The sequence below is a fragment of the Onychostoma macrolepis genome, chromosome 17 (genome assembly GCF_012432095.1).
Source record: "Onychostoma macrolepis isolate SWU-2019 chromosome 17, ASM1243209v1, whole genome shotgun sequence".
NCBI classification, from domain to species: Eukaryota; Metazoa; Chordata; class Actinopteri; order Cypriniformes; family Cyprinidae; genus Onychostoma; species Onychostoma macrolepis.
The window spans coordinates 2,111,395-2,134,882 of NC_081171.1; the positions used below are offsets into that span (position 1 = coordinate 2,111,395).

Sequence of the window (23,488 nt, forward strand, 5' to 3'; positions counted from 1 at the left end):
CCATTGCGCTCAATGCCTTGATTCGAAGAGCCATTCATGTTTTTTTTGGGTGGGATGGGGGACAAGCTTTTAAAATAACATCTCTAAAAGCTTGCATGAATTTCAACCAAACCTGTTAACCAATTTAATCAGGATTCTTATGTTAGAGGAACCTGTGTCGATGCTCAGGTATGTGCAAATATCCATGTAAATGTATTGTTTAGTAATGTACATACATGCTCTGGAAACTTTTAGCATCACTAGATCATTTTTATAACAAATGATGTACCATAAGTGTAGAATACATCATGGTAATGGTAAATAAACAACCTACAACTACAAACACTCATTTCCATTCATTGCACAAGGGGTTAAAGAGAAAGATGCTCTTGTGTTATATAAGCCAATCTGGGCAGCACATCAATCACTTTGACTAGATTAAAAACAAGATGGCAAGGTAACGAAATTACAGTTTAGTTAAGGTGAGCACACTGTTTAATCCTGCATTAACCCATTATCAGATACTAAAGTCAACGCAAGATTGGCTTAATGCTGACTTTTGTGCAAAACACGACTGGTGCTTCCGTTAATTGGTCAGAATAGGGTCATTTTTCAGGCATTAACAGCTCTTTAGGCTTCACAGCAACACATTTTCACTGTTTTCTGGCCCCGTTGTGACCCTCATCCGTCTTATTTGTCTTTGGTCTCTGTTTGCTAGTGAGTCACATCTAGTGCATGAGAAATATGCTGCTTTCTCTCTCCGTACAGTACGTGATGAAAGCTTATTGATTGACTTCTGAAGTCAAAAGCATGAATTACACAATCCTGCTCTATTTTCAGCGGCGGCTCTTTGACCTGTTACAGCACAGGCCAGAAAATATCTGGTAGAAATGTGTGCAACTCGAAAAGAGATACAAAACAGCGTTTTGTGCAGAAATTGTCATTTAATTCGAACGAATGCAGATGCTAAGATGTTTTGAGTAGGTTTTTTAGTGAGTTGATATGCAGTTGCATATTCACCCAAATGTCAAAAATCCACCTTCAATTGGAGTTAAACACTGAAAGAGTTTGTTCAAATCAGCAACCACTAAATCTGTGGATGCAGTGGTGTAACTGTATACTTTGAATGCGCTTTTAAGCCGCCACTTCCTGTAAACAAGATGTTTTGGACATGTTTTTTGATTCGTCCTGTAACTGAAGACGATTGATTCAGCAGCTGTGGGTACAAATCAATGATAAAAACGTCAGTTTGCGCACTTCAAGTGCACGAAACCCCCTTGAGAATCAATTATTAGAGGTGTTTACCAAGTCAGTCCTCACTGGTACTAGTGCTGGTAGTCATGTGATCAAACCTCCAGCGCCAAGTAGTGAAGTTTGCAACAAAAATCCAACTTGAGCCACATACAGAGACCAGATGATATTATTTTCACTTGAGAACACCCTAGCAACCATCTAGAAGACCATAGCAACCATTTAGCATCATTGGCAGTGTATTTTGCAAAGATCATATTTCTTGTACATCTGATTTGCAAAGCTTTAATTGGATTGAAATGGATTTCAAAACTGCATCTTATTTAAAAGAAAGCAAATATGCATATACATAAATCATATGCATATGCAGTACTGGGTAGATTACTTACAAATTGTAGTCCGTTACTGATTACAGATTACATGGCATAATCAAGCATACTCATTTTAGGTTATGTATTCCGAGTACTTTTTTAGTTTACTTTTTACTTAACCATTCATAATCAATAATACATTTCATAATTATTTGTTTCATAGGGTTTCCCCCCCAAATTCAGAAGCATGGATCGCAAATTTATTTACATGACATTTACAGTGCCATTCTATATTATATAATATAGTCAAAGCTAAATGGTATGACACAGTAAGATGTTTAGAAAGGAAACTTAAAAGAGAGAATTAGGGAGAAAAAATTAATTATGAATTATTCACTGCCATTGTGTGAATAACATGTAAATGCACAAAAAAAAAAAAAAAAAAATTAATCTAATTGATTCAAAAATAATCTAATTACAAGTACTTTTTGGAATCTGATTATGTGATCAGATTCCAAAAATTAAGTTGCCTACTTCAAAAAAGCACTTATAATTTTTTTTAAAAGTTTAAAAGTATTTAGGCTTATTTTTAAATTTTATTTGAAATTGAACTTGCTTTTCATCAACTCACATATACACAAATAAATCATATACAAACCAAGCAAGTTCTTGCATGCAAGTTGAATCAGTGGTTCTCAATTGGTGGTTCGATCTGATTAGTGTTAAAAGCAATTAATAAAGCACAATTAATCTTAAAATTGTGTATAGCTGAATAGTCAAATAAATATGATAAAAACACTTCCTATATCATTTGTTGTTCAAAAGTCATGCGTCCAATCAATCTCTATGACTGTAAATTCAATACTAATACAATATTAACTGTTAGTTCTCATGTTGATTATGCATTCATAAAACTCATGTTATTAATATTGCATATTTGGCTCAAGCAGTTCATGCCAATATGAATACACCTCATTTTTAGTACTTCTGTGTGGAGTCACTGAAATCTGCATCCTGAAGTAAAACCATTTGAGAAGCACTGAATACAGTAAAAGCTGTTGTTTGAAAGAAAGTGCAGGATTATGTTGTAGGTTCTTAATGGGCTTTTCAATTATCATCAGCCAGAGCGGATGGAAATGCATTATTAATCAAGCTGAGAGTGCTGTAACCCATCACTGGCTGCTCCTGACCCTGATTTCCCATCAGCGTCTGCGTTCACAGCTGCAGGTGCTCATGATATAATCCAATGTGTGCCGAGAGACCTGGGAGCCATTTTCCACCGCACTGCAGCACGTTCACAGCCAGCAGACGAGGAAAGACTCGCGGCAGGACCGGGCCAAAGCTGCACTCATTTCTGTTGCGAGGCTTTTTGTCCCATTTCTGGAATAACTGGTGGTTATAAGCACTACAGGCTTTTTATAGGGCTGATGTTCCCTTCAGGTCTTGAATTCACTATAAAAAGACAGTTACAAACTGTGCAAGCGTCCATAATGTTAAAGAGCTTAAAATGCGTCAGTGCTGAAACCCTCAGCAAGAGAAAACTGCATCAAAAATATATTAAAGGGATACTCCACCCCAAAATGAAAATCTTGTCATTAATCACTTACCCCCATGTCGTTCCAAACCTGTAAAAGCTTCGCTCGTCTTCAGAACACAATTTAAGATATTTTCGATGAAAACCGGGAGGCTTGTGACTGTCCCATTGACACGGAAGAGTGTACGCATTTTGCGTGCAGCGATACTCTCCAAAATGGTGCTACGGTGACGTTATGGTGCCGAATTGTTGAATAGAGTCGTTATTTTTGATTTATTTCCATACAAAAAGTATTCTTGTCGCTTCGTAACGTTACGGTTGAGCCACTGATGGGAGATGGACTATTTTGATGATGTCTTTCATACTTTTCTGGGCCTTGACAGTGTTATTTACTTGGCAGTCAGTGGGACAGTCACAAGACTCCTGGTTTTCATCTAAAATATCTTAAATTGTGTTCCAAAGACTCGACGTATGACGTAAGCTGCATTCGTAGCGTGAGCTCAAGTGAGAATAAACGAACGAGGATAGAGCACAACTAAATGCCGGTAACGAATTAAAAGTCGAAAACGAGAAGTTTAAAAGAATTGTCAGAGGATTTCACTAAGAATGAATGCGGCTTTCGTCATACGTCGAGTCAGAGGTCAGACAAGAAGCCGGAACTCGACTCTCTCAAAATGTGACCCTGGACCACAAAACCAGTCTTAAGTTGCTGGGGTATATTTGTAGCAATAGCCAAAAATACATTGTATTGGTCAAAATTATTGATTTTTCTTTTATGTCAAAAATCATTAGGATATTAAGTAAAGATCATGTTCCATGAAGATATTTTGTAGATTTCTACCGCAAACCTCATTTTTGATTAGTAATATGCATTGCTGAGAACTTCATTTGGACAACTTTAAAGGCCATTTTCTCAGTATTTTGATATTGAGATTCCAGATTTTCAAATAGTTGTATCTCAGCCAAATATTGTCCGATCCTAACAATACATCAATGGAAAGCTTAGTTATTCAGCTTTCAGATGATGTATAAATCTCAGTTTCGAAAAAATTGACCCTTATGACTGGTTTTGTGGTCCAGGGTCACAAATAATAGCCACTATCCACCACCATTACCAAGTTTGGAAGAGCCAGGATAAATTTTAAAACATCTCCGACTGTGTTTGTCTGAAAGAAGAAAGTCATACACACCTAGGATGGCTTGGGGGTGAGTAAATTATGGGGCAATTTTCATTTTTGGGTGAACTATTCCTTTAAAATGCTCAATTTTAATACATTGCATATATTTTATATTATATATTAAAATTTTTAGGAGATTCACTCTTAAATCTCTTGACTATAAACAATAAAATTAAGCAAATCATTAAAAAAAACAATTAGCGTCAGTGTGAAAGACATGGGTGCGACTTACACCAAGATTCAGTGCTTGTGATGTGATTTAACTTCAGTTCGCTTCATACTGTACTAAATCAGTACGGAGTGATGTTTCAGATACTTTTTTCTTGAATGTATTTGCTTCTTTCACTAGACATTTACATTTATGCATTTAACAGACGCAAGCGACTTACAGTGCATTATTTGTTTTTTATCAGTATGTGTGTTTCCTGGGAATTGAACCCACAACCTTTTGCGCTGCGAACGCAATGCTCTACCACTGAGTCACAGGAACTAGACACAACTAAAACATTTGACCAAACACAAGTAGATGAAAGTACCCTCATCTATAATCTGGACCATGATGATCATAAATCATGTGAGTCATGTGAGTGTCCCGCTGAAGGTCCCCGCGGATGATGCGGTCCCTGAGCGCGCCTGCTGGAAAAGGGTAATTAAAAGAGTAACAGAAGACAAAGGCTTGTTTGAAGAGAACAGGGAGTGATTTCCAGAGCAACCGGCCGTTGGGAGGCTTTTAAAAATAATAAAACACTAATCCCAAAAGATTTAGCATTAAACTGAGCGCAGAGCTCTGATGCAGCGCTGCTTCTTCAAAACAACACAACTTATTTTATTAGTATCTGTTGCATAAATGTCATTGCTGTAGAAGTGGGTTTCACATTTACAACACAAACTGTCCATAGAAGCGGTTATTTTAGTACATCCAGATGGACCGAGCAAGTAAATAGACTTCATCAAAATAATTAATTAGTGAATGTGTGATAAGCTCCGCCTCTTTGAAGGGATCAGGTGAGAGCAGCAGGTCAAAACAAAGCGAGGCTGGAAAATCATTATGAATAATTGATAGCTGGATTCAAGAGAGCTTACCTGAAATATCTACGTAAAAGCTAAGAATTAATTCATGCATATAATGTGTTTCACTGAAAATCATGTAAAATAAAGCATCGCAATATGAGTCACAATCTCAAGGTTTATATGTATACTTCATGTCAATAATATTTATATAAAAATTATATATACTGTGTATATATATATATATATTTTATATTAGGTGTGTGTGTGTATATATATATATATATACACACACACACACACACACACACAAACACAAATATATCATTATGTTATATACATACATATACATTTATACACACACATATATATATATATATTGATTATATATTTTATATTTGCAGATAAATTCAAACTACATTTATGCAAACTTTAATTTAAATATTAATATATTAAATATTTTAAATATATTTTACACATTAAAATATTTAAAACAAAATAATAAATATAACATTAAAAGTTAAAAGATTAAGTTTTATTGCTAAATTCAAACAATTTATTGCTCATTTAAATGTTATTATTATTAATGTATATCATTATATAACACTTTATATATTATATGTATACACACATATATAATGTATTGTCTCTGATTATAAATCAAATAAAAAAATAAATATATAAAATAAACTTTAAACCACAAAATATTTATTCTTAATGTGAATGTGTTGACTGTCATTAAAACACAAATATTATGACATTTAAAGGTAATAAACTTAATTTAAATGTAATTAAGAAATTTACAAATGTTTACAGATAGATATTGTTGGTATAAATGCATAAATAAGGTTCGTTGTATGTATAATTTTAGTGCATTTTAATATTTTGTCCAGTGAAATCAGTGCAAGCATCACAGTACAGGGCTGGTAAAAGCTTTTAATGTTTATTATTTATATTTAACATTCATTTCAAAACCAAATGAACACAAAATACTTAAAGTGACAATATAAAAATCAACCCTTAGTCACTTAAAACAACAAACCCTTAAAGTGTGTTCTTCAAACCGTAACGCCGTCCAACTCAGAAATACAGAAACGAAGATTGGTGAACATGAACAGCAGTATGCTCATAATTCATCGCCATAAGCTACTGAGTGCTAAACTAGCAGGTTAAAATAAACCTGCTTCAAACCGACCGGCCAAAACACGTTCATGTCGTAAACATTCTGCAGTCTTTTGTAAAACTAAATAATTTAGACCTTAATAGTCCTTCATTTTGAATCAAATAGCAAATTGTTTAATACTTTTCAGTTCATTCATACAAAATAAAGTGCTAATAAACATACTTGAACGATCCTTGTGAACTATCCACACTAAACCCCACGACATGTGCTTATGAAGAATATATGGCAACTGAGAGGCTTCTGTCAGACATATATGAGTTATGATGAACTAGGTTAGTCAGTTAGAGTGCTGGTTAAGTCTAAATGCACACCGTGTCTATGGGTTTGTTCCACTAAACTTCATGAAGTTACACATTCAAGTCGTTTGTAGTGCTTTTAGACTGAAATCCCACCAAACCACCAAAGATCCCTCAAAAACCATCAGAGCTTTGGGTTTGGTGGCTCAGATGAAGGTTAACTGTGCGTCGAAGCATTAACAATCTTTCACCTACGAGAAGATAAACTAAGCAGAACAATCACAACCAGTGTTTTCAACGTTCAGCATCCAATAAACGACATGACGCTCAAATGCTCCCAAAAATACTCCAAACACAGAAGCTCATAGTCGCGAGAGTAATGCCTCAGACGGGCCCGAATCAGTCAGTTTTTGCTCTTCTGTTTGTTTTGGTTTTAGTGCATGACGCTTTGCTCCGGATGTGAGGGACATCATTTCCCATCTAAACCACTTTCCCATTCTCTCTTGCCTGGGGAAAAAAAGAGAAATAGTAAAACAAATCGAAATATTTCAACACAATTAAATAGTTGTATGACATCAATATATAAATATACATTTTTTATATGAAATCAAAACTTTATTGTATACATATTTTTTTTTATATTACAAAAAAGCTTGAGTTAATGTAGACAGCCATACATAGTAATATTGTAATTGTAGATGCACGTTTAAATTACTAGAATATATATTCTTAAATATACAGGTGCTGGTCATATAATTAGAATATCATCAAAAAGTTGATTTATTTCACTAATTCCATTCAAAAAGTTAAACTTGTATATTATATTCATTCATTACACACAGACTGATATATTTCAAATGTTTATTTCTTTTAATTTTGATGATTATAACTGACAACTAAGGAAAATCCCAAATTCAGTATCTCAGAAAATTAGAATATTGTGAAAAGGTTCAATATTGAAGACACCTGGTGCCACACTCTAATCAGCTAATTAACTCAAAACGCCTGTAAAGGCCTTTAAATGGTCTCTCAGTCTAGTTCTGTGGGCTACACAATCATGGGGAAGACTGCTGATTTGACAGTTGTCCAAAAGACGACCATTGACACGTTGCACAAGGAAGGCAAGACACAAAAGGTCATTGCAAAAGAGGCTGGCTGTTCACAGAGCTCTGTGTCCAAGCACATTAATAGAGAGGCGAAGGGAAGGAAAAGATGTGGTAGAAAAAAGTAATAGGGATAACCGCACCCTGGAGAGGATTGTGAAACAAAACTCATTCAAAAATGTGGGGGAGATTCACAAAGAGTGGACTGCAGCTGGACTCAGTGCTTCAAGAACCACTACGCACAGACGTATGCAAGACGTCAAGACAGCTGTCGCATTCCTTGTGTCAAGCCACTCTTGAACAACAGACAGCGTCAGAAGCGTCTCGCCTGGGCTAAAGACAAAAAGGACTGGACTGCTGCTGAATGGTCCAAAGTTATGTTCTCTGATGAAAGTAAATTTAGCATTTCCTTTGGAAATCAGGGTCCCAGAGTCTGGAGGAAGAGAGGAGAGCACACAATCCACGTTGCTTGAGGTCCAGTGTAAAGTTTCCACAGTCAGTGATGGTTTGGGGTGCCATGTCATCTGCTGGTGTTGGTCCACTGTGTTTTCTGAGGTCCAAGGTCAACGCAGCCGTATACCAGGAAGTTTTAGAGCACTTCATGCTTCCTGCTGCTGGCCAACTTTATGGAGATGCAGATTTCATTTTCCAACAGGACTTGGCACCTGCACACAGTGCCAAAGCAACCAGTATCTGGTTTAAGGACCATGGTATCCCTGTTCTTAATTGGCCAGCAAACTCCAGAAAATCTATGGGGTATTGTGAAGAGGAAGATGCGATATGCCAGACCCAACAATGCAGAAGAGCTGAAGGCCACTATCAGAGCAACCTGGGCTCTCATAACACCTGAGCAGTGCCACAGACTGATCGACTCCATGCCACGCCGCATTGCTGCAGTAATTCAGGCAAAAGGAGCCCCAACTAAGTATTGAGTGCTGTACATGCTCATACTTTTCATGTTCATACTTTTCAGTTGGCCAAGATTTCTAAAAATCCTTTCTTTGTATTGGTCTTAAGTAATATTCTAATTTTCTGAGATACTGAATTTGGGATTGTCCTTAGTTGTCAGTTATAATCATCAAAATTAAAAGAAATTAACATTTGAAATATATCAGTCTGTGTGTAATGAATGAATATAATATACAAGTTTCACTTTTTGAATGGAATTAGTGAAATAAATCAACTTTTTGATGATATTCTAATTATATGACGAGCACATGTATATATTTTTATTTTACAGTGAAATACAACAATAGTAATTTTTATATTTTTATTTGAACATAATAATAATATTTATTATTATTACTATTGTTATTATGAACTTAAAATTATTAAGTTATTCAGTATCTTTTATATTTTTATTTGGTAAAAATAATAATAGTAGTATTTATTATTACTATTATTAAAATTTTCATTATAATTTTATAGTCATATTATATATATATTAAACAACTGTTTATATTGTTTTCAATTTTAATTTATGTGTTTAATTTATTTATTTGTTTGCATTTGTTTTTAATTTTATTTTTATACTTTGATTTATAACTTGTTTTTTAATATAGTAAAAACCTTAATTCTTCACAAATTTAACGTAGGCCTCTCATAAGACAGCCATAAATATTATTATTGTAATTTTATTTGTCTTTTTTTTCTTAAATACTTTTTACAGTGAATTATTACAATAGTAATATTCCTTATTTTTATTTAGTAATTTTTATATTTTTATTTAGTTTTATATTAATCATAATAATAATAATAATTATTATTATTTTTATAGCCATATAATCTCAAACTTTTAGCACTACAAATAAGCATTTCAAGCTGGAATTTTCTTTTAATTGCACTTTAATTGCACTTTTATTTTTCCCCAAATCGTGCAGCCCTAGATCAATGCAAAAAGACCAGAAATGGACTGTAGTGTTGCATTTAAACACTTTAAAACTGATGTAACTGTGCTCTTTACTTCGTAGAACGAGTAAGTGGCCTGGTTACATATATAGTGCTGCTTTCTAGGGTATTTCTGCAGCACTTCAGCTGGATAATGGAGTTTCAGTGGGCCGCTAAATCCTGTGAGGTGGGACACTTCAAATCTGCAAGTCAAATGAGGCTTTAATGCAGCACACTCACCATATCAGCGCTGGTGCTGTGGTCGGGAAGAGATTCGCCCGGCTCCAGATTCAGGACAGACAGACTCGAGTCCATCAGTTCTTCTGCCAGAGAGAAAACACACACACACACACACAGTGAAAACACATGAACGCACAAACCCCAAAAACCTGCTGCACATCACAATCATTTCAGTTTATAATAGAGTGCATTAGTGCAACACACTTTTTCAGTGTCGCTGGATACAGAACTAAAACTAAAATCATTTAAAAAATGAAAATGAAATGAAAAGAAAAAGAAAAGAAAAAAATTGTTAGTCGAAATACAATAAATGACACCTGAAATAAAATAAAATACAAAAAAGTTTTTTATTCCCACCTAGTTTAACATGATATAGTAAAATAATAATAATAATAATAAAATAAAAAAACTTGGTAACACTTTACAATAAGGTGTCATTTGTTAACTTTAGTTAATGTATTAACTAACATGAACAAACGATAAACAATGCATTTATTACACTATTTATTAATCTTTGTTAATGTTAGTTAATGAAAATACAGTTGTTCATTGTTTATTCATGTTAGTTCACAGTGCATTAACTAATGTTAACAAACACAACTTGTGATTTTAATAATGCATTAGTAAATGCTGAAATTAACATTAACTAAGATTAATAAATGCTGTAGAAGTATTGTTCATTCTTAGTTCATGTTTACTAATGTTGTTAACTAATATTAACTAATGAACCTTATTGTAAAGTGTTACCAAAAACTTTAATAAAAATAAATTAAAATTGAAAATATCAAAGTAAAAGTTCAAAATCTTAATAAAAACTATAATTCTATCTAAATAATACCTAAATACTGTTCAGGAAGTAATTTTTCCATTCATATTTTCCACGGGGATTTAAAAAAAAATTCTTCATTAAATGTTATAAACATAACATATGCAAAATAAAAAATTTTTTATATTTTTTTATTTATATTATTTATTCTTAAATACTTTTTTATTTTGCATTGAATATTTCAATTGTAAGTTTACTTTGTTTTATCAATTTGTTAATTTTTAAAAAATTAAATACTACTACTACTAATAATATACAACATTACAAACTTTGATTTGAAGCAGACAAGTATTTGAAAATCAGACCAAAAGACAAAGATTCAAGAACTTCATGAGGGAAAGAACAACAATCCCATGAAGCTTTGCGAATTACATAATTGAATTAAAAACTAAAAATGTATACATTTAAAGTTGTTGATTATATCTATAGAAACAATATATTTTAAGTTTCTTACAAAATATGCATCTATAAGAATACAAATATTTAATAAATATTTTGACAGCATAGCAAGACCGACTCGATTGCGGTGCTTCATGAGAGTGGGCGGAGCTTTCTGGCTCACTGCGATTGTCTGATTGGTGGAACTTTCTGTACAGCATTATGGGTAATGTAGTTTTCCACCACAAATTCAGCTTTTAAACACAATTATTGTAAAAACAAGTTAAAAGGCAGTCTGACAAAAGTTTTGTTTAACAAGCTCGGAGCTCACAGTAATTCGGTCTTTAACAGTTTATAAGCTATTAAAAATCACTTCCCCATGGAGTTTATACTTCTGTAACTCGACCGCTGTGCTGTATTGAACCTGTAACTGATGTACTCGTACCGTTCCCTCTGTTTGAGCAGCTCTTGCTGTGTTCGACAGGTTGCTTCTCGTCCGGTTCTGCCGATATACGAACATCTCCGGCTTTGGGATACGACGCCTCACCGGCTTCAATTGCACTTCCTTCACTGAGCGGATTCAGTTTCTCCACATGGTTTTCCTGCTCCTCCGGGATACATTCGCTGTCGTCTTGCACCAGTGTTCGTCTGTCTTCTTCTACAGGGCCGTTCTCGACCTGTGAAGGTGTTTCTGTACCGTTCTTGTCGAGGTTTTCAGAAAATCGGACCCTTTTCTCGGTGGCTTTGAGAGCGGATTCTGTAGAAACACGTCCGTTCTGCTCTGCCGTCCCGTCGGGGGTCTTGACTCCGGTTGTTTTGGATGAGTCTTCAGATGCACGTGGCTTTGTGTTTTCAATGCCAGTCTCTGGATTGACGTTCTCCTCCTCAGGAGCGCAAAGAGCGTCGAGTTCCTCTAAAAACTCCTGCAAACTGCTCTCTGGATACACCTAGCAGAAATCAACCAACAGGTATATATAATATTAGAAAGGCCTACACTTTAACCTCAAACTTGAACGGTTTTGAGTGAATTTACCCCCCCCCCCCCCCCCAAAAAAATGAATGAATTAAGACAATTTAAAGCCTATTTTTAAGACTACTAATATAATATATTGTGCGAATATATTCATAAAAATTAAGCACATTTTCATCTCAAACATCACACAACTTCGTGAAAACATATCTAGAAGTTACCCCAAAAACCTGAAAAAATAAATAAATAAATAGAATAGATAACAATAGATAATGAATAGAATTTGAAGCCTATATTTAAGATTATTTATATATTTTGTGACATTCTTTTCATAAAAAGTAGGAATATTTTCATTGCAAACTTGATCATTTTTGAGTGAAGTTTCATTATTTTCATAAAAAATATGCACGTTTCATCCCAACTTTAGTGAATTTCATGAAAACATGTCTAGAAGTTAACCCCCCCAAAAAAAATAAATAAAAAATAAATATTTTTGAATATAAATTGGTATATTAATGCATATTATTGTGAAAATTATATTCATAAAAATTAAGCTAATTTTCATACCAAATTCTAATAACTACCAATAATAATAATAATAAAAATCACCTGCAAATGCTCCTCTTGCTCTTTAGCGTCCCACCTATGAGGGCAAAACCAAGAAATAATTTGCAATCTAAAGTTTGAAACGGTTCCTCGTTATCATACAGTAAATGATTATTAATTTACCATTAAAAATAATTATTGTTTTAAAAAAATGTTTTAGTATCAAAGATATTGTGATATTACAATTGAAGATATTATATGTTGTTTCTTCATGTATTTTTATTAGTAATTATTAGTGCTATCAAATGATTAATCGCGATTAATCGCATCCAAAATAAAAGTTTGTTTACATAATATGTGTATACTGTATATATTTATTATGTGTATATATAAATACAAACACATGCATGTATATATTCATGAAAAATATGTTGTTTATATGTTAAATATATTTATACATAATATAAAATATAAGATTATAAATATATGCATGTAAATGTAAATATTTTCAAAATATTTACTGTAAGTGTGCATTTATATATACACAGTATACACACATATATTATGTAAACAAAAACTTTTATTTTGGATGCCATTAATTGTTTGACAGCACTAGTAATTATTAAAATAAAATGATTATTACTTCAGAGATATTTTACTCATAAGAATTTCTAGGGGTGCCAATAATTGTGTCAAATGTGTATTAGAGAAAAACATTTATTTCATAATGATATTTCCCCCCATTTTAAATTCTTATTATCCAATGAAAGGTTAGATTTTTGTTAATTCTTTTAATAAAATATCAAAAGGATTAACAATGCAGATTAATTTTCACAGCTTTCTTTCATCATATTTACCAAGGGTGTCGATATTTTTGGCCATGACTGTTAGATGACATTATTTATAACATCTTTAATAAAAATACAACAATGAATAAGTATTTAATAATATCTTTATCTTCTATAACAGCATCACAATATCTTTGATTAGAAAAAGAATTGTCTGGGCTTTTTGCTCAGTTACTGTGTTTAATGAGTAAATGAACATCCATTTACTGTATAATGAGGATCTGCTTTGAACTCATAATGAGATTTTAAAAGTCGAATTATAAGAGGTCATGTGATCAGATGATTTTATGATTGAACGTTAATGGCAGTGGAAATGCACAAAACCATAAAACACTCTGAAAGGCATTTCCCATCATCCTCTGGGGGTGGGGGTGGGGTAAATGTATGACATAATGGCTTTGAGGTGAAATTTGGCGGGACATTACTCTAAATGCTTCAGCACATTAACAATCAGCAGTTTGAGGTCAGTTTACCTCCTCGCTCGACCCGTCAGACGGTCTTTACCCTTCGCTTTACTGCCCACCACTGGAACACACTTCCCCTTCCTGTCTGATGCATGCTGTCGACCTACAAAAACCCAAACACATCAACACACAATGCAGAATATGATTTAATTAATTCCTATCGACTCTTACTAAGGAACGAGTCTTGATTATTATAATCACACAGTGCCACTGTGACTGCAGGAGATTATTTCATATATTTTAATATAAACTTCCAAAGAAATTAGAACTGGAATTTTAATGTAATATTTTTATATTTAATATTATTTAAATATTTAATTACATTTTATTTTCTATATAATTTAATACTTTTATATAAGCTTCCAATGAAAATTGATCTTGAATTATTATTTAATATTTTTAGATTTCATTTTTAAAAAAAATATTTAATAAGCTTAAATGTAATATTTTTATATTTACTTAAAATATTTTTCATACTAAATTTTATATCTTTATATAAGCTCTCAATGGAAATTGATCTTGAATTACTATTTAATATTTTTAGATTTCATTTTTTTATATTTAATAAGTTTAAATGTAATATTTTTATATTTACTTAAAATATTTTGTTATACAAAATTTTATATCTTTATATAAGCTCCCAATGGAAATTGATCTTAAATTTTATTGCAGTGTTGAATAAAATAGCTAGAAAGGGCTACTAAAAAGAGAATTATAAAAATACCATTAGTATAACTTCAGTATTTTAAACTTGACACGTTCTAGAAATAAGATTATTAAGGTTAACTGAAAGTAAAACTAATGTCATAAAACAAATTTTGTTATTTGAAAACTTTTGTTACTTGGCAACATTTTTCATTTTCAAATAGTTTAAGTTAATGTATTAAAAAAAGAAACTTAAACTGAAATTAAAATGAATTAAAACTATATAGACATTTAAAAAACACTAATAAAAGTATGATTTTTTTATTATTATTTAAATTTAAAACTTAAAACAGAAAATCTAAAAATAAAATGTTTGTGGAAAGAGAGCCGTATTTGCTTTTGCATGGAAAGGACTTTTATAATTCATGTTTTATTTACCTTCTTCTGCTCTCATATTTCCTCTTCTGGTGTTTCGACCTCCTTTAATCAAATATAATTCATATAGAAGATACAATATTACACACAAAATACAATCCACACACAAAGCACAACTAGACTGTATGAAGAAAATGATGAATATACCATCTCAGTTGTAAATGATTTTGATCAGACAATTAAAATTGCACTTCCTCTTTCATTAGCTCACCTCTGTTTGATGTTCCTCCATGTTCCTTTTCAGAGAACCTACAAATAAAACACATTGGAAAAAACACGCAGACACGCAACTAAACATCAGTGCAGAAATAATCACTGATAATACCAAACATATACGAGCAGGTGAGCGAAGAGAGAAGCCATGCAAATCCAGCTCAATCTGTCACTAGTTCATGGGTTAGTTAGCTTACAGACGCAGAACGTTTAGTGCTGAGACAGACCAGTTTGTGCTGGTTACTGGTGCAGATTTTCCAGCTGCCAGCTTCATCTTCATGGTGAAGCTGGATGAGCAAGAAAGTACTGCTGGTTAAACTGGTTAAGCCGATAAACATTCAAAACAACACATGCAAGCATCACTAAATATTTAATTCAGTTATCTGTGAAATCCTTAAAGACTAAACTGATTTGAAAACGCAAGATTTTGCTGTGATACCGAGTGTGCAAAACCTTTATTATTAACTTTTAAAACTTTTTATTACTATTACATTTTATCGATCTGTATCTGCCCTTCATAGAAAATCTAAATAGAAAAAGTTACTAGAAAAGCAAAGCTGAAGAAAAAAAAGAGACCCAAAATTAAAATAGAGAATACATAAATAAATTATAATAATAAAATGTAGCTTATTTGGGACTACTAAGAGTTCTTTGCGATGCGACTTTCTAATATTTCTAATATATATATATAGATATATATAAAATTATTGTTTAATCGGGTCCCACTTTGGCCTTAACTACTATGTACTTACATTTGAATTAATAATTTGATAAAATGCACTTATTGTGTACATACATGTTTTTACATTGTACTCATATTTTAAAAAATACCTGTATGTAGTTACATCTGAAATTAATTTCTGTACTATAAATTACATTTATAATTTATCACTTACACCTTAACCCACCCTTAAACCTACCCATACCACCAAACCTGTCCCTAACCTTACCCGTATCCCACCTCAATAGCAGCAGAAGTGTTTTGCAATACAGTAAGTACATTGTAGTACTTATTTTTTGATGTAAGTACATAGTAGTTAAGGCCACCTAATATAAAGTGTGACCTTTAATTGTATCTCTCTCTCTCTCTCTACATACTGTATATACAGTGCCCTCCAAAAGTATTGGAACAGTGAAGACAAAATTGCTCTGTTGGCTGTGGAGTCGAGACATTTGTAAATATGATTACTACAAAATGTCACATTTTATTATTAGCCGTTTCAACACATACATGTTTTGCCAAATAAAAAGAACAGCACTTTTAGAGTTCATCCCACTCATTGATGTGAGCAGAAGTATTGGGACAGTTGAACATAAGGCAGATATAAAAGATTAAAAGCTATTATTTAGTTGCAGATCCCTTGTGCACAATCACAGCAGTGAGTCTGTGACCCATAGACATCACCAGACTCTTGCTCTCATCCTTTCAAATGCTTTTCCCAGCCTTTAATGCAGCCAATTCCAATTGTTGCTTGTTTTAAGCTGGTGAAATTCATGTTCAGTCGGATTTAAATCTGGAGATTGACTTGGGCAATCTAAGACTTTCCATTTCTTTGCCCTGATAAACTCCTTGACTGAACCGGCAGGTGTTTTGGGTCATTGTCCTGATGCAATATGAAGCACTTCCCAATGAATCTGGTGGCATTTTCTTGAATATTGGTAGGCAAGATGGTTTTGTACCCTTCCAAATTCATTCTGCTACTGTCATCATACATTAAGTCATCAGTAAAGTGGAGATGGTCTGTTCCAGAGGCAGCCATGACACCAACCTCCAGCATGCTTTACAGATGAGGCTGTATGCTTGGGATCATTGCAGTTCCCTTTTTTTCTCCACATTTTTGCTTCCCCATCACTTAGATAAAGGTTCATCTTTGTCTCGTCGGTCCATAAACACTCTTCTGGCTCACCTTTGTGCTTTTTTGCAAACTCTAATCTTGCCTTTCTATTTCTGGAGCAGGTCAGAGGTTTGCATCTTGCTGTGTAGCATCTGTAATTCTGTGTCAAAGTCTCCTGAGGACAGTAGATTGTCAGAGCATCACCCCAGCTTTCTGGAAGTTGTTGGTGATTTTACAGACACGTGTTTTAGGGTTCATTTTCACAGCTTTTATGATTTATCTGTCATCAACTACTGTTGTTTTCTCAGCCAATCAGGTCATTGTTGGTTGCTGGTGTCGCTGGTGGTTTCCAAACTCTTGATTTCTCCATGCCCTTTGTTTTTGCTATAGCTCTAATTGACTTCCTCTTTTCTTTTAGCATCCAAATTGCTTGCTTTTCTCTCAAAGTCAGCTCCCTCGTCTTCATCCTGGTTTGTGTGTGTCATCATTGAATGCAAGATTCAGAATGCAGAAGTAATGGATATAACTGATACGACACATTCCCTGCTTTTAATATCTGAAGAATCAATGCAACAGGACACAGCTGATCACTTAGGAAGACCTGTGAGGCAACTGTTCCAATACTTACGCTCACATCAGATAGAGGGATGAAAGTGCTCTTAGCTGGAAAAACATCTGTGTTGAATCACCCAATAATAAAATGTGACATTCTGTAGTTTTGTCTCATATTCATCATTTAATCATATTTGTAAATGTCTTGACTCCACAGCCAACAGAGCAATTGTGTCTTTACTGTTCCAATACTTTTGGAGGGCACTGTATATATACACACACACACACACACACACACACTTTCTTCATGTAAAATATAATTTTAAATTATAATCTTTTCTTCCTTGATTTTGGAGTAAAATATGAGCTGTCTTTGTGAGCTTTACCCAAACATCACTTAAATACAGTGATGATATTTGGCTGGGAATAAAATGACTGTGACGTGGTTGTTCTGCTCTCTTGTACAGGACGTTCACTGATCGAGTGTGTTTCTATCTTCTACCTCCCACAAAACCATCGGCCCTGAAGTGTCTCGCAGCCCTGAACGATCTCTAGCGCTCGCAAACCGTCCCAAATAAGGCAAGGCATTCAAAGCACCCTAAAAATAACCACTCAATAGTGCTCACGGGGGTGGGGGGAGGAGATTATTTCTTCCAGCGAAGCCCATCTGAAACACTGAAGACTTCCAGACACTTATTAACATTTGGCCTGAAGTTTGTTTGTGGTACTGCATGTTCAGGTTTGCTGATGATGACATTACTGACAGCAACTCTGTATCATTATATACAGAAAACACAGATGATGCACTTTCAATGGTGCACAGACATCCAGAGCCCAAATGCACAAAAACCTTATGCTAACAAAACCCCTAAATATAATTATAAACTAATTGCCACTAAAAGTTTTCAATGTTCAATTTCTGTTCAGTTTAATGTTAAAACATCTCAGTTCAGGTAAATCAAATCTGTTTGTTTGAGCGGCCAGACATGTCAACTTCGGACTCGACCAATCATGTGAGTGTGGGGCGGAGCTAACTATTATTATGCAAAATATATTAATACCGTAATAATATATTTCTGTCAATTTCCTCATGTTAAACCACTATATAAGAGCAAAAACATGAATTTAAGTAAAATAAGTCAATTTTAATTTCATGCTGACTTTAACCAATTAATAATAATGTAATGTAATTAACTATGATGATTATCATTAGTAATAGCACTGATTAAAAGCTTTTTGTTATTTATCAGAAAGTACAGACTCCATTACTTTCCATTTATGAAAGCATATTTGCTTTAAAAATATTTACAGAATGTATGTCCCTATCCCCCGTTTTTCTTTAATACGGTATAAAACATTTTCTTTAAAAATCAATAAAAATAAAGTAAAAACTCAATTATAATCTCAACCATAAATGTTCTGAATTTATGCCACAAAACCAAGACAAAGCCTATGTGGTGTTTTCAGAATGACCTTTAATTCTAATAAAGTTTGATTCAATTACTTAAATTAAGGTCATCCTTGTCCCATGAGCTCACTGAACAGAGACATTTGACCCTAAATACCAAACAAGAGACATGATTGATAAACATTCCCAGAAGCACCAAATCCAAAACAGCTTCAACAGATGAATATATATAAGAAGTTTTGATACAAGTCCATGTTATTTCTATTCTTTTTCTCACTCAAGTTCTAGTTATTCTGGATCAGCTTGTGTTTGATTGAACGGTAGCACTAGCTGAACGCTGATATGAGATTTGGCAAGACGTCTTGAGCAGTTTGACATCTACGAAGCTTTTACAGTCATCAGAGCGTAAACAAGGACCTTTTATAACCTCTTTGACATTAAACAGGAGTTCAGCTCACTGATGTGTGCAGCCAAAATGTTAAAGATCATTTATGAACCCTACATCATTTTGCTTCCAAAACATTTGTCAGACTGAGATATTCACATTCAGATCTGAATGTGAGTTTGAAGTGAACTGTGAATCTCCACGTTTCCCAATAGTGATGCAGCTTTTCCATAATTATCATTGTGCTGCAAGTTTAGACAATAACAAGAGAAACTACTCTATTAACTACAGGCAAGATTTTAGACATTGTTTCAGAATCAGAATTAGAAAGAGCTTTATTGCCAAGTATGCTTGCTCATACAAGTAATTTGTTTTAGTGTCACAAGCTTCCAGTACACAGAGACAAGAACACACAGACAATAAAAAATAGGATGAGAATAAAAATACACACCTATGTAAATATAAATAGACAAAAATAGAAAAAATAAATTGAAAGAATTAAATAAATTGTATGTACAGTTGTGCTATAGATGATAGAATAGGAATAGAATAGAGTGAGATCCAGGGATGAACTAGGATGTAGGTGGTAACAAATAAATAGAAGGTTATTGCACATATCTTTATTGCACAATGGGGGGAATATTTAACTGTTCATGAGGTATTGTCTGGGGGAAGAAACTGTTCTTGTGCCGGCCAGATGGCAAATGTTCAATGGATGACTTGGATGTGAGGGATCCAGAGTGATTTTCTGAGCCCTTTTCCTCACTTTGGATGTATACAGTTCTTGGACGGAGGGCAGGGGAGCACCAATAATCCTTTCAGCAGTCCGAACCGTTCTCTGTAGTCTTCTGATGTCTGTTTTTGTTGCTGAACCAAATCAGACAGTTATTGATGTGCACAGAACAGACTCGATGATGGCTGAGTAGAACTGTTTCAGTAGCTCCTGTGGCAGGTTTAACTTTCTCAGCTGGCGAAGGAAGTACAGCCTTTGTTGGGCCCACTTCAGGTCCTGAGAGATGATGGTTCCCAGGAATCTGAATGACTCCACTGCAGCCCCACAGTGCTGTCTATGATGGTGAGTGGGGGGAGAGCAGGTTGCGTGTTGAGCTCCAGGTTGTTGAGACTGCACCAGATAGCCAGCTGCTCAACCTCTTGTCTGTAAGCAGACTCATCACTGTCCTGAATGAGGCCGATGAGTGTGGTGTCGTCTGCAAACTTCAGGAGCTTGACAGAGGGGTCTTTAGATGTGCAGTCGTTTATGTAGAGGGAGAAGAGCAGCGGTGAGAGAACACATCCCTGAGGGGCACCAGTGTTGGTGGAGCGGCTGTTTGACGTGAATTTCCCCAGTCTTACTAGCTGCTGCCTATCTGTCAGGAAGCTGATGATCCACTGACAGATGGACCTAGGGACAGAGAGCTGGGTTAGTTTGGTTTGGAGGAGTGTTGGGATGATGGTGTTGAAGGCCGAACTAAAGTCCACAAACAGGATCCTCACATAAGTTCCTGGTCTGTCCAGATGCTGCAGGATGTAGTGCAGTCCCATGTTGACTGCATCATCCACAGACCTGTTTGCTCGGTAAGCAAACTGCAGGGGTCCAGTAATGTCCTTTAGATAAGCCAGAACCATGTTTTCAAAGGACAGACATTAGAGCCACAGGTCTGTAGTCATGAAGTCCTGTCATCTTGGGTTTCTTTGGGATGGGGATGATGGTGGAGCGTTTGAAGCATGAGGGGAGTTCACACAACTCCAGTGATCTGCTGAAGATCTTTCTGAAGACCTGACGCACATCATCTTCACTGATCTGAAGTGCAGGAGGGGGGCGGATAGGGGGGTTGCTGGAGGTGTTAACGGCTGTGTAGAGAGATGGTCAGGACGGGTGTGGGGGATTTTAAATCTACGCTAAAACTCATTCAGATCTGTCTTGTGTCTTGTAGTTGGTCTTGTAGTTGGTGATGGCTTTCAAACCTTTCCACACTGAAGCTGGGTCATTGGAAGTGAACTGATCTTCCAACTTTTTAGCGTAGCTCCTCTTAGCCACAATACATCCTTATTCAGTGTGTTCCTGGCCTGAGTGTACAAGACCCTGTCTCCATTTTTGTAGGCATCCTCTTTGGCCTTACGAAGATGTCTGAGTTTTGCTGTAAACCATGGCTTATCATTGTTGAATGTTAAATAAGTCCTGGTAGGGATGCATATATCCTCACAGAAACTGATATATGAAGTTACAGTCTCCGTGAGCTCATCCAGATCGTTGTCAGCAGCTTCAAAAAACACTCCAATCAGTGAGGTCGAAACAGGCTTTTAAATACCGCTACTTTAGGCTATTTAGGCTACTTGTTAGGTAGAAAGAATTACCTAACTTGTTAGAGTAAGAACATTTGCAGAAAATTGGAATATTGCATAAAACATTTGCGAATAAAGCAGTTTCCATCACAAGAGAACAAAATCGTCACTTCCTGGGAACCTGCCGCAAATTATAAGATCACGATTCTCACGATTCTGAAAAAAAAAAAAAAAAAGATTAGAAAACTAAAAGTAATGTAATTTACTAGCGGTTCTGACAAAATGTTCATTGCTCAAGTCTTTTAAAAATATATATTAATTTCAAAAAAAAAAAAAAAAAAATTAAATGAAGGAGTCAGTGTCTCACTTCATAAAGACTTGTTTCTCTTTGAATGAATGATTCAATTACAAATACTTTTTTAAACGGGTTGTCGCCACCTCCTGGCGGAAGAGGATAAGCGTTACAATACATACAAGTGTTAAGATACTTTCATTTTGATCGCTACTGTAGACAATAAGCGTTTATACCCAAAATATAAACTTTTATCCTAGTACTTCTGTTATTTAAATGTCTGTAACACAGAAATAATGATGTGAGGATGAAAATACTTTTGTGTTGCTCTTTCTGGATCAGCAGCAGCATGAATGCAGATTTGAATGTCTTTAACACCTGTTTCACATCGTAAGCGTCAGTGGAGCGTGAGCAGCGCATGTTTTGTCGCCGCCCATATCAATGAATGACAGCGTTCACATTAGAAGTGTGATCATGGCCGACCCTCTGATTCATTAACATGGGCAGCGACAAAACGTGCTTCTCACGCTCCACTGACACTCGCGATGTGAAACAGTCATAATAGACATAGCTGAATCGTTGTCATTCAGGAATAAGATCGCGTGGGTGTTTGAATCAAGATCGCAATTTTTTAACGATTAATGGTGCAGCTCTAATGTAAACACTGAAAAATGTTTTGCGAGGATATCGTCACGTTCTCGAGACCAGTCGGATCTCATGAGATCTCGTCACATCCCTAATATTTAACCATTTTCATGCTTTTTAACTGAATCAATTTAATTATCACAATGAACAGATTTATGCTGATTATGAGCAATTTGAATAAATGCATTACGAAAATATGATTATTTAAACAAAATCAAATAAATTAACTATTTGCATCTATTTGATTTTATTTAAATAATTTACCATTTTAAATGGTTTAAATTATAGTATGATTTTTGGGTGCAGAAATCTGACCTGTTTAATTTATGCCTGACTGACAAATATGCATCACATTAAGTTTGTTAGTTTTGTTAATACTGTTTAATCCTAATAGATGGAAATTTTAGATGGAATTAAAATACATAAATCTTAGATTTATGGCAAAACTTTGTGACTTTTTTCCCTACATAATAAATGACTTCCACTTCAATTGATCAAATGATTTTTTTTTTAAATGTGCATTCTAAGATTTGATGCACATCTTGGTGTTTCCATACAACTTTTTTTTTTAAATGCAATATCCCAAAATTTGCATAAAAATGCATGAATGGAAACACAGATAATGACTAAATAGATACCTGACTATTGGTTAACTTCAACCAGCTTTAACTGCAAAATTTTACTGTTATAACACAATCTTCTGTTCATATTTCAGAAATCTAATCGAATAGTTTATTAAAGATAAAATAATCTTTAAGTTAATTTGAATCATTTTAAGCATAAAGAAAGAAAAAGTCAAAGTTTTTCTTTAATCCTTCACTGATGAATTTTTGAATAATTTATCTCAGAAACA

General features: G+C 34.3%; 2 protein-coding genes across 2 annotated transcripts in view; one reads left to right on the forward strand and one right to left on the reverse strand.

Annotated features, from left to right (window-relative positions):
- LOC131522902 (putative transmembrane protein INAFM2) overlaps positions 1 to 328 on the forward strand; it is a 1,408-nt gene extending 1,080 nt beyond the window's left edge. The window contains exon 1 of the mRNA XM_058748765.1: positions 1 to 328. This exon is cut by the window's left edge and continues 1,080 nt beyond it. The gene's annotated coding sequence lies outside the window, so the exon portion shown is untranslated.
- A 5,855-nt stretch (positions 329 to 6,183) lies between these two features.
- LOC131522895 (coiled-coil domain-containing protein 9B) overlaps positions 6,184 to 23,488 on the reverse strand; it is a 34,011-nt gene continuing 16,706 nt past the window's right edge. The window contains exons 9-15 of the mRNA XM_058748758.1: positions 15,234 to 15,271; positions 15,026 to 15,067; positions 13,952 to 14,045; positions 12,694 to 12,727; positions 11,560 to 12,061; positions 9,911 to 9,993; positions 6,184 to 7,187 (exon numbers count right to left, since the gene is read on the reverse strand). Of these exons, the coding sequence (XP_058604741.1) occupies positions 7,161 to 7,187; positions 9,911 to 9,993; positions 11,560 to 12,061; positions 12,694 to 12,727; positions 13,952 to 14,045; positions 15,026 to 15,067; positions 15,234 to 15,271 (820 nt within the window). The 3' untranslated portion in view covers positions 6,184 to 7,160. The remainder of the gene's footprint in view (positions 7,188 to 9,910; positions 9,994 to 11,559; positions 12,062 to 12,693; positions 12,728 to 13,951; positions 14,046 to 15,025; positions 15,068 to 15,233; positions 15,272 to 23,488) is intronic.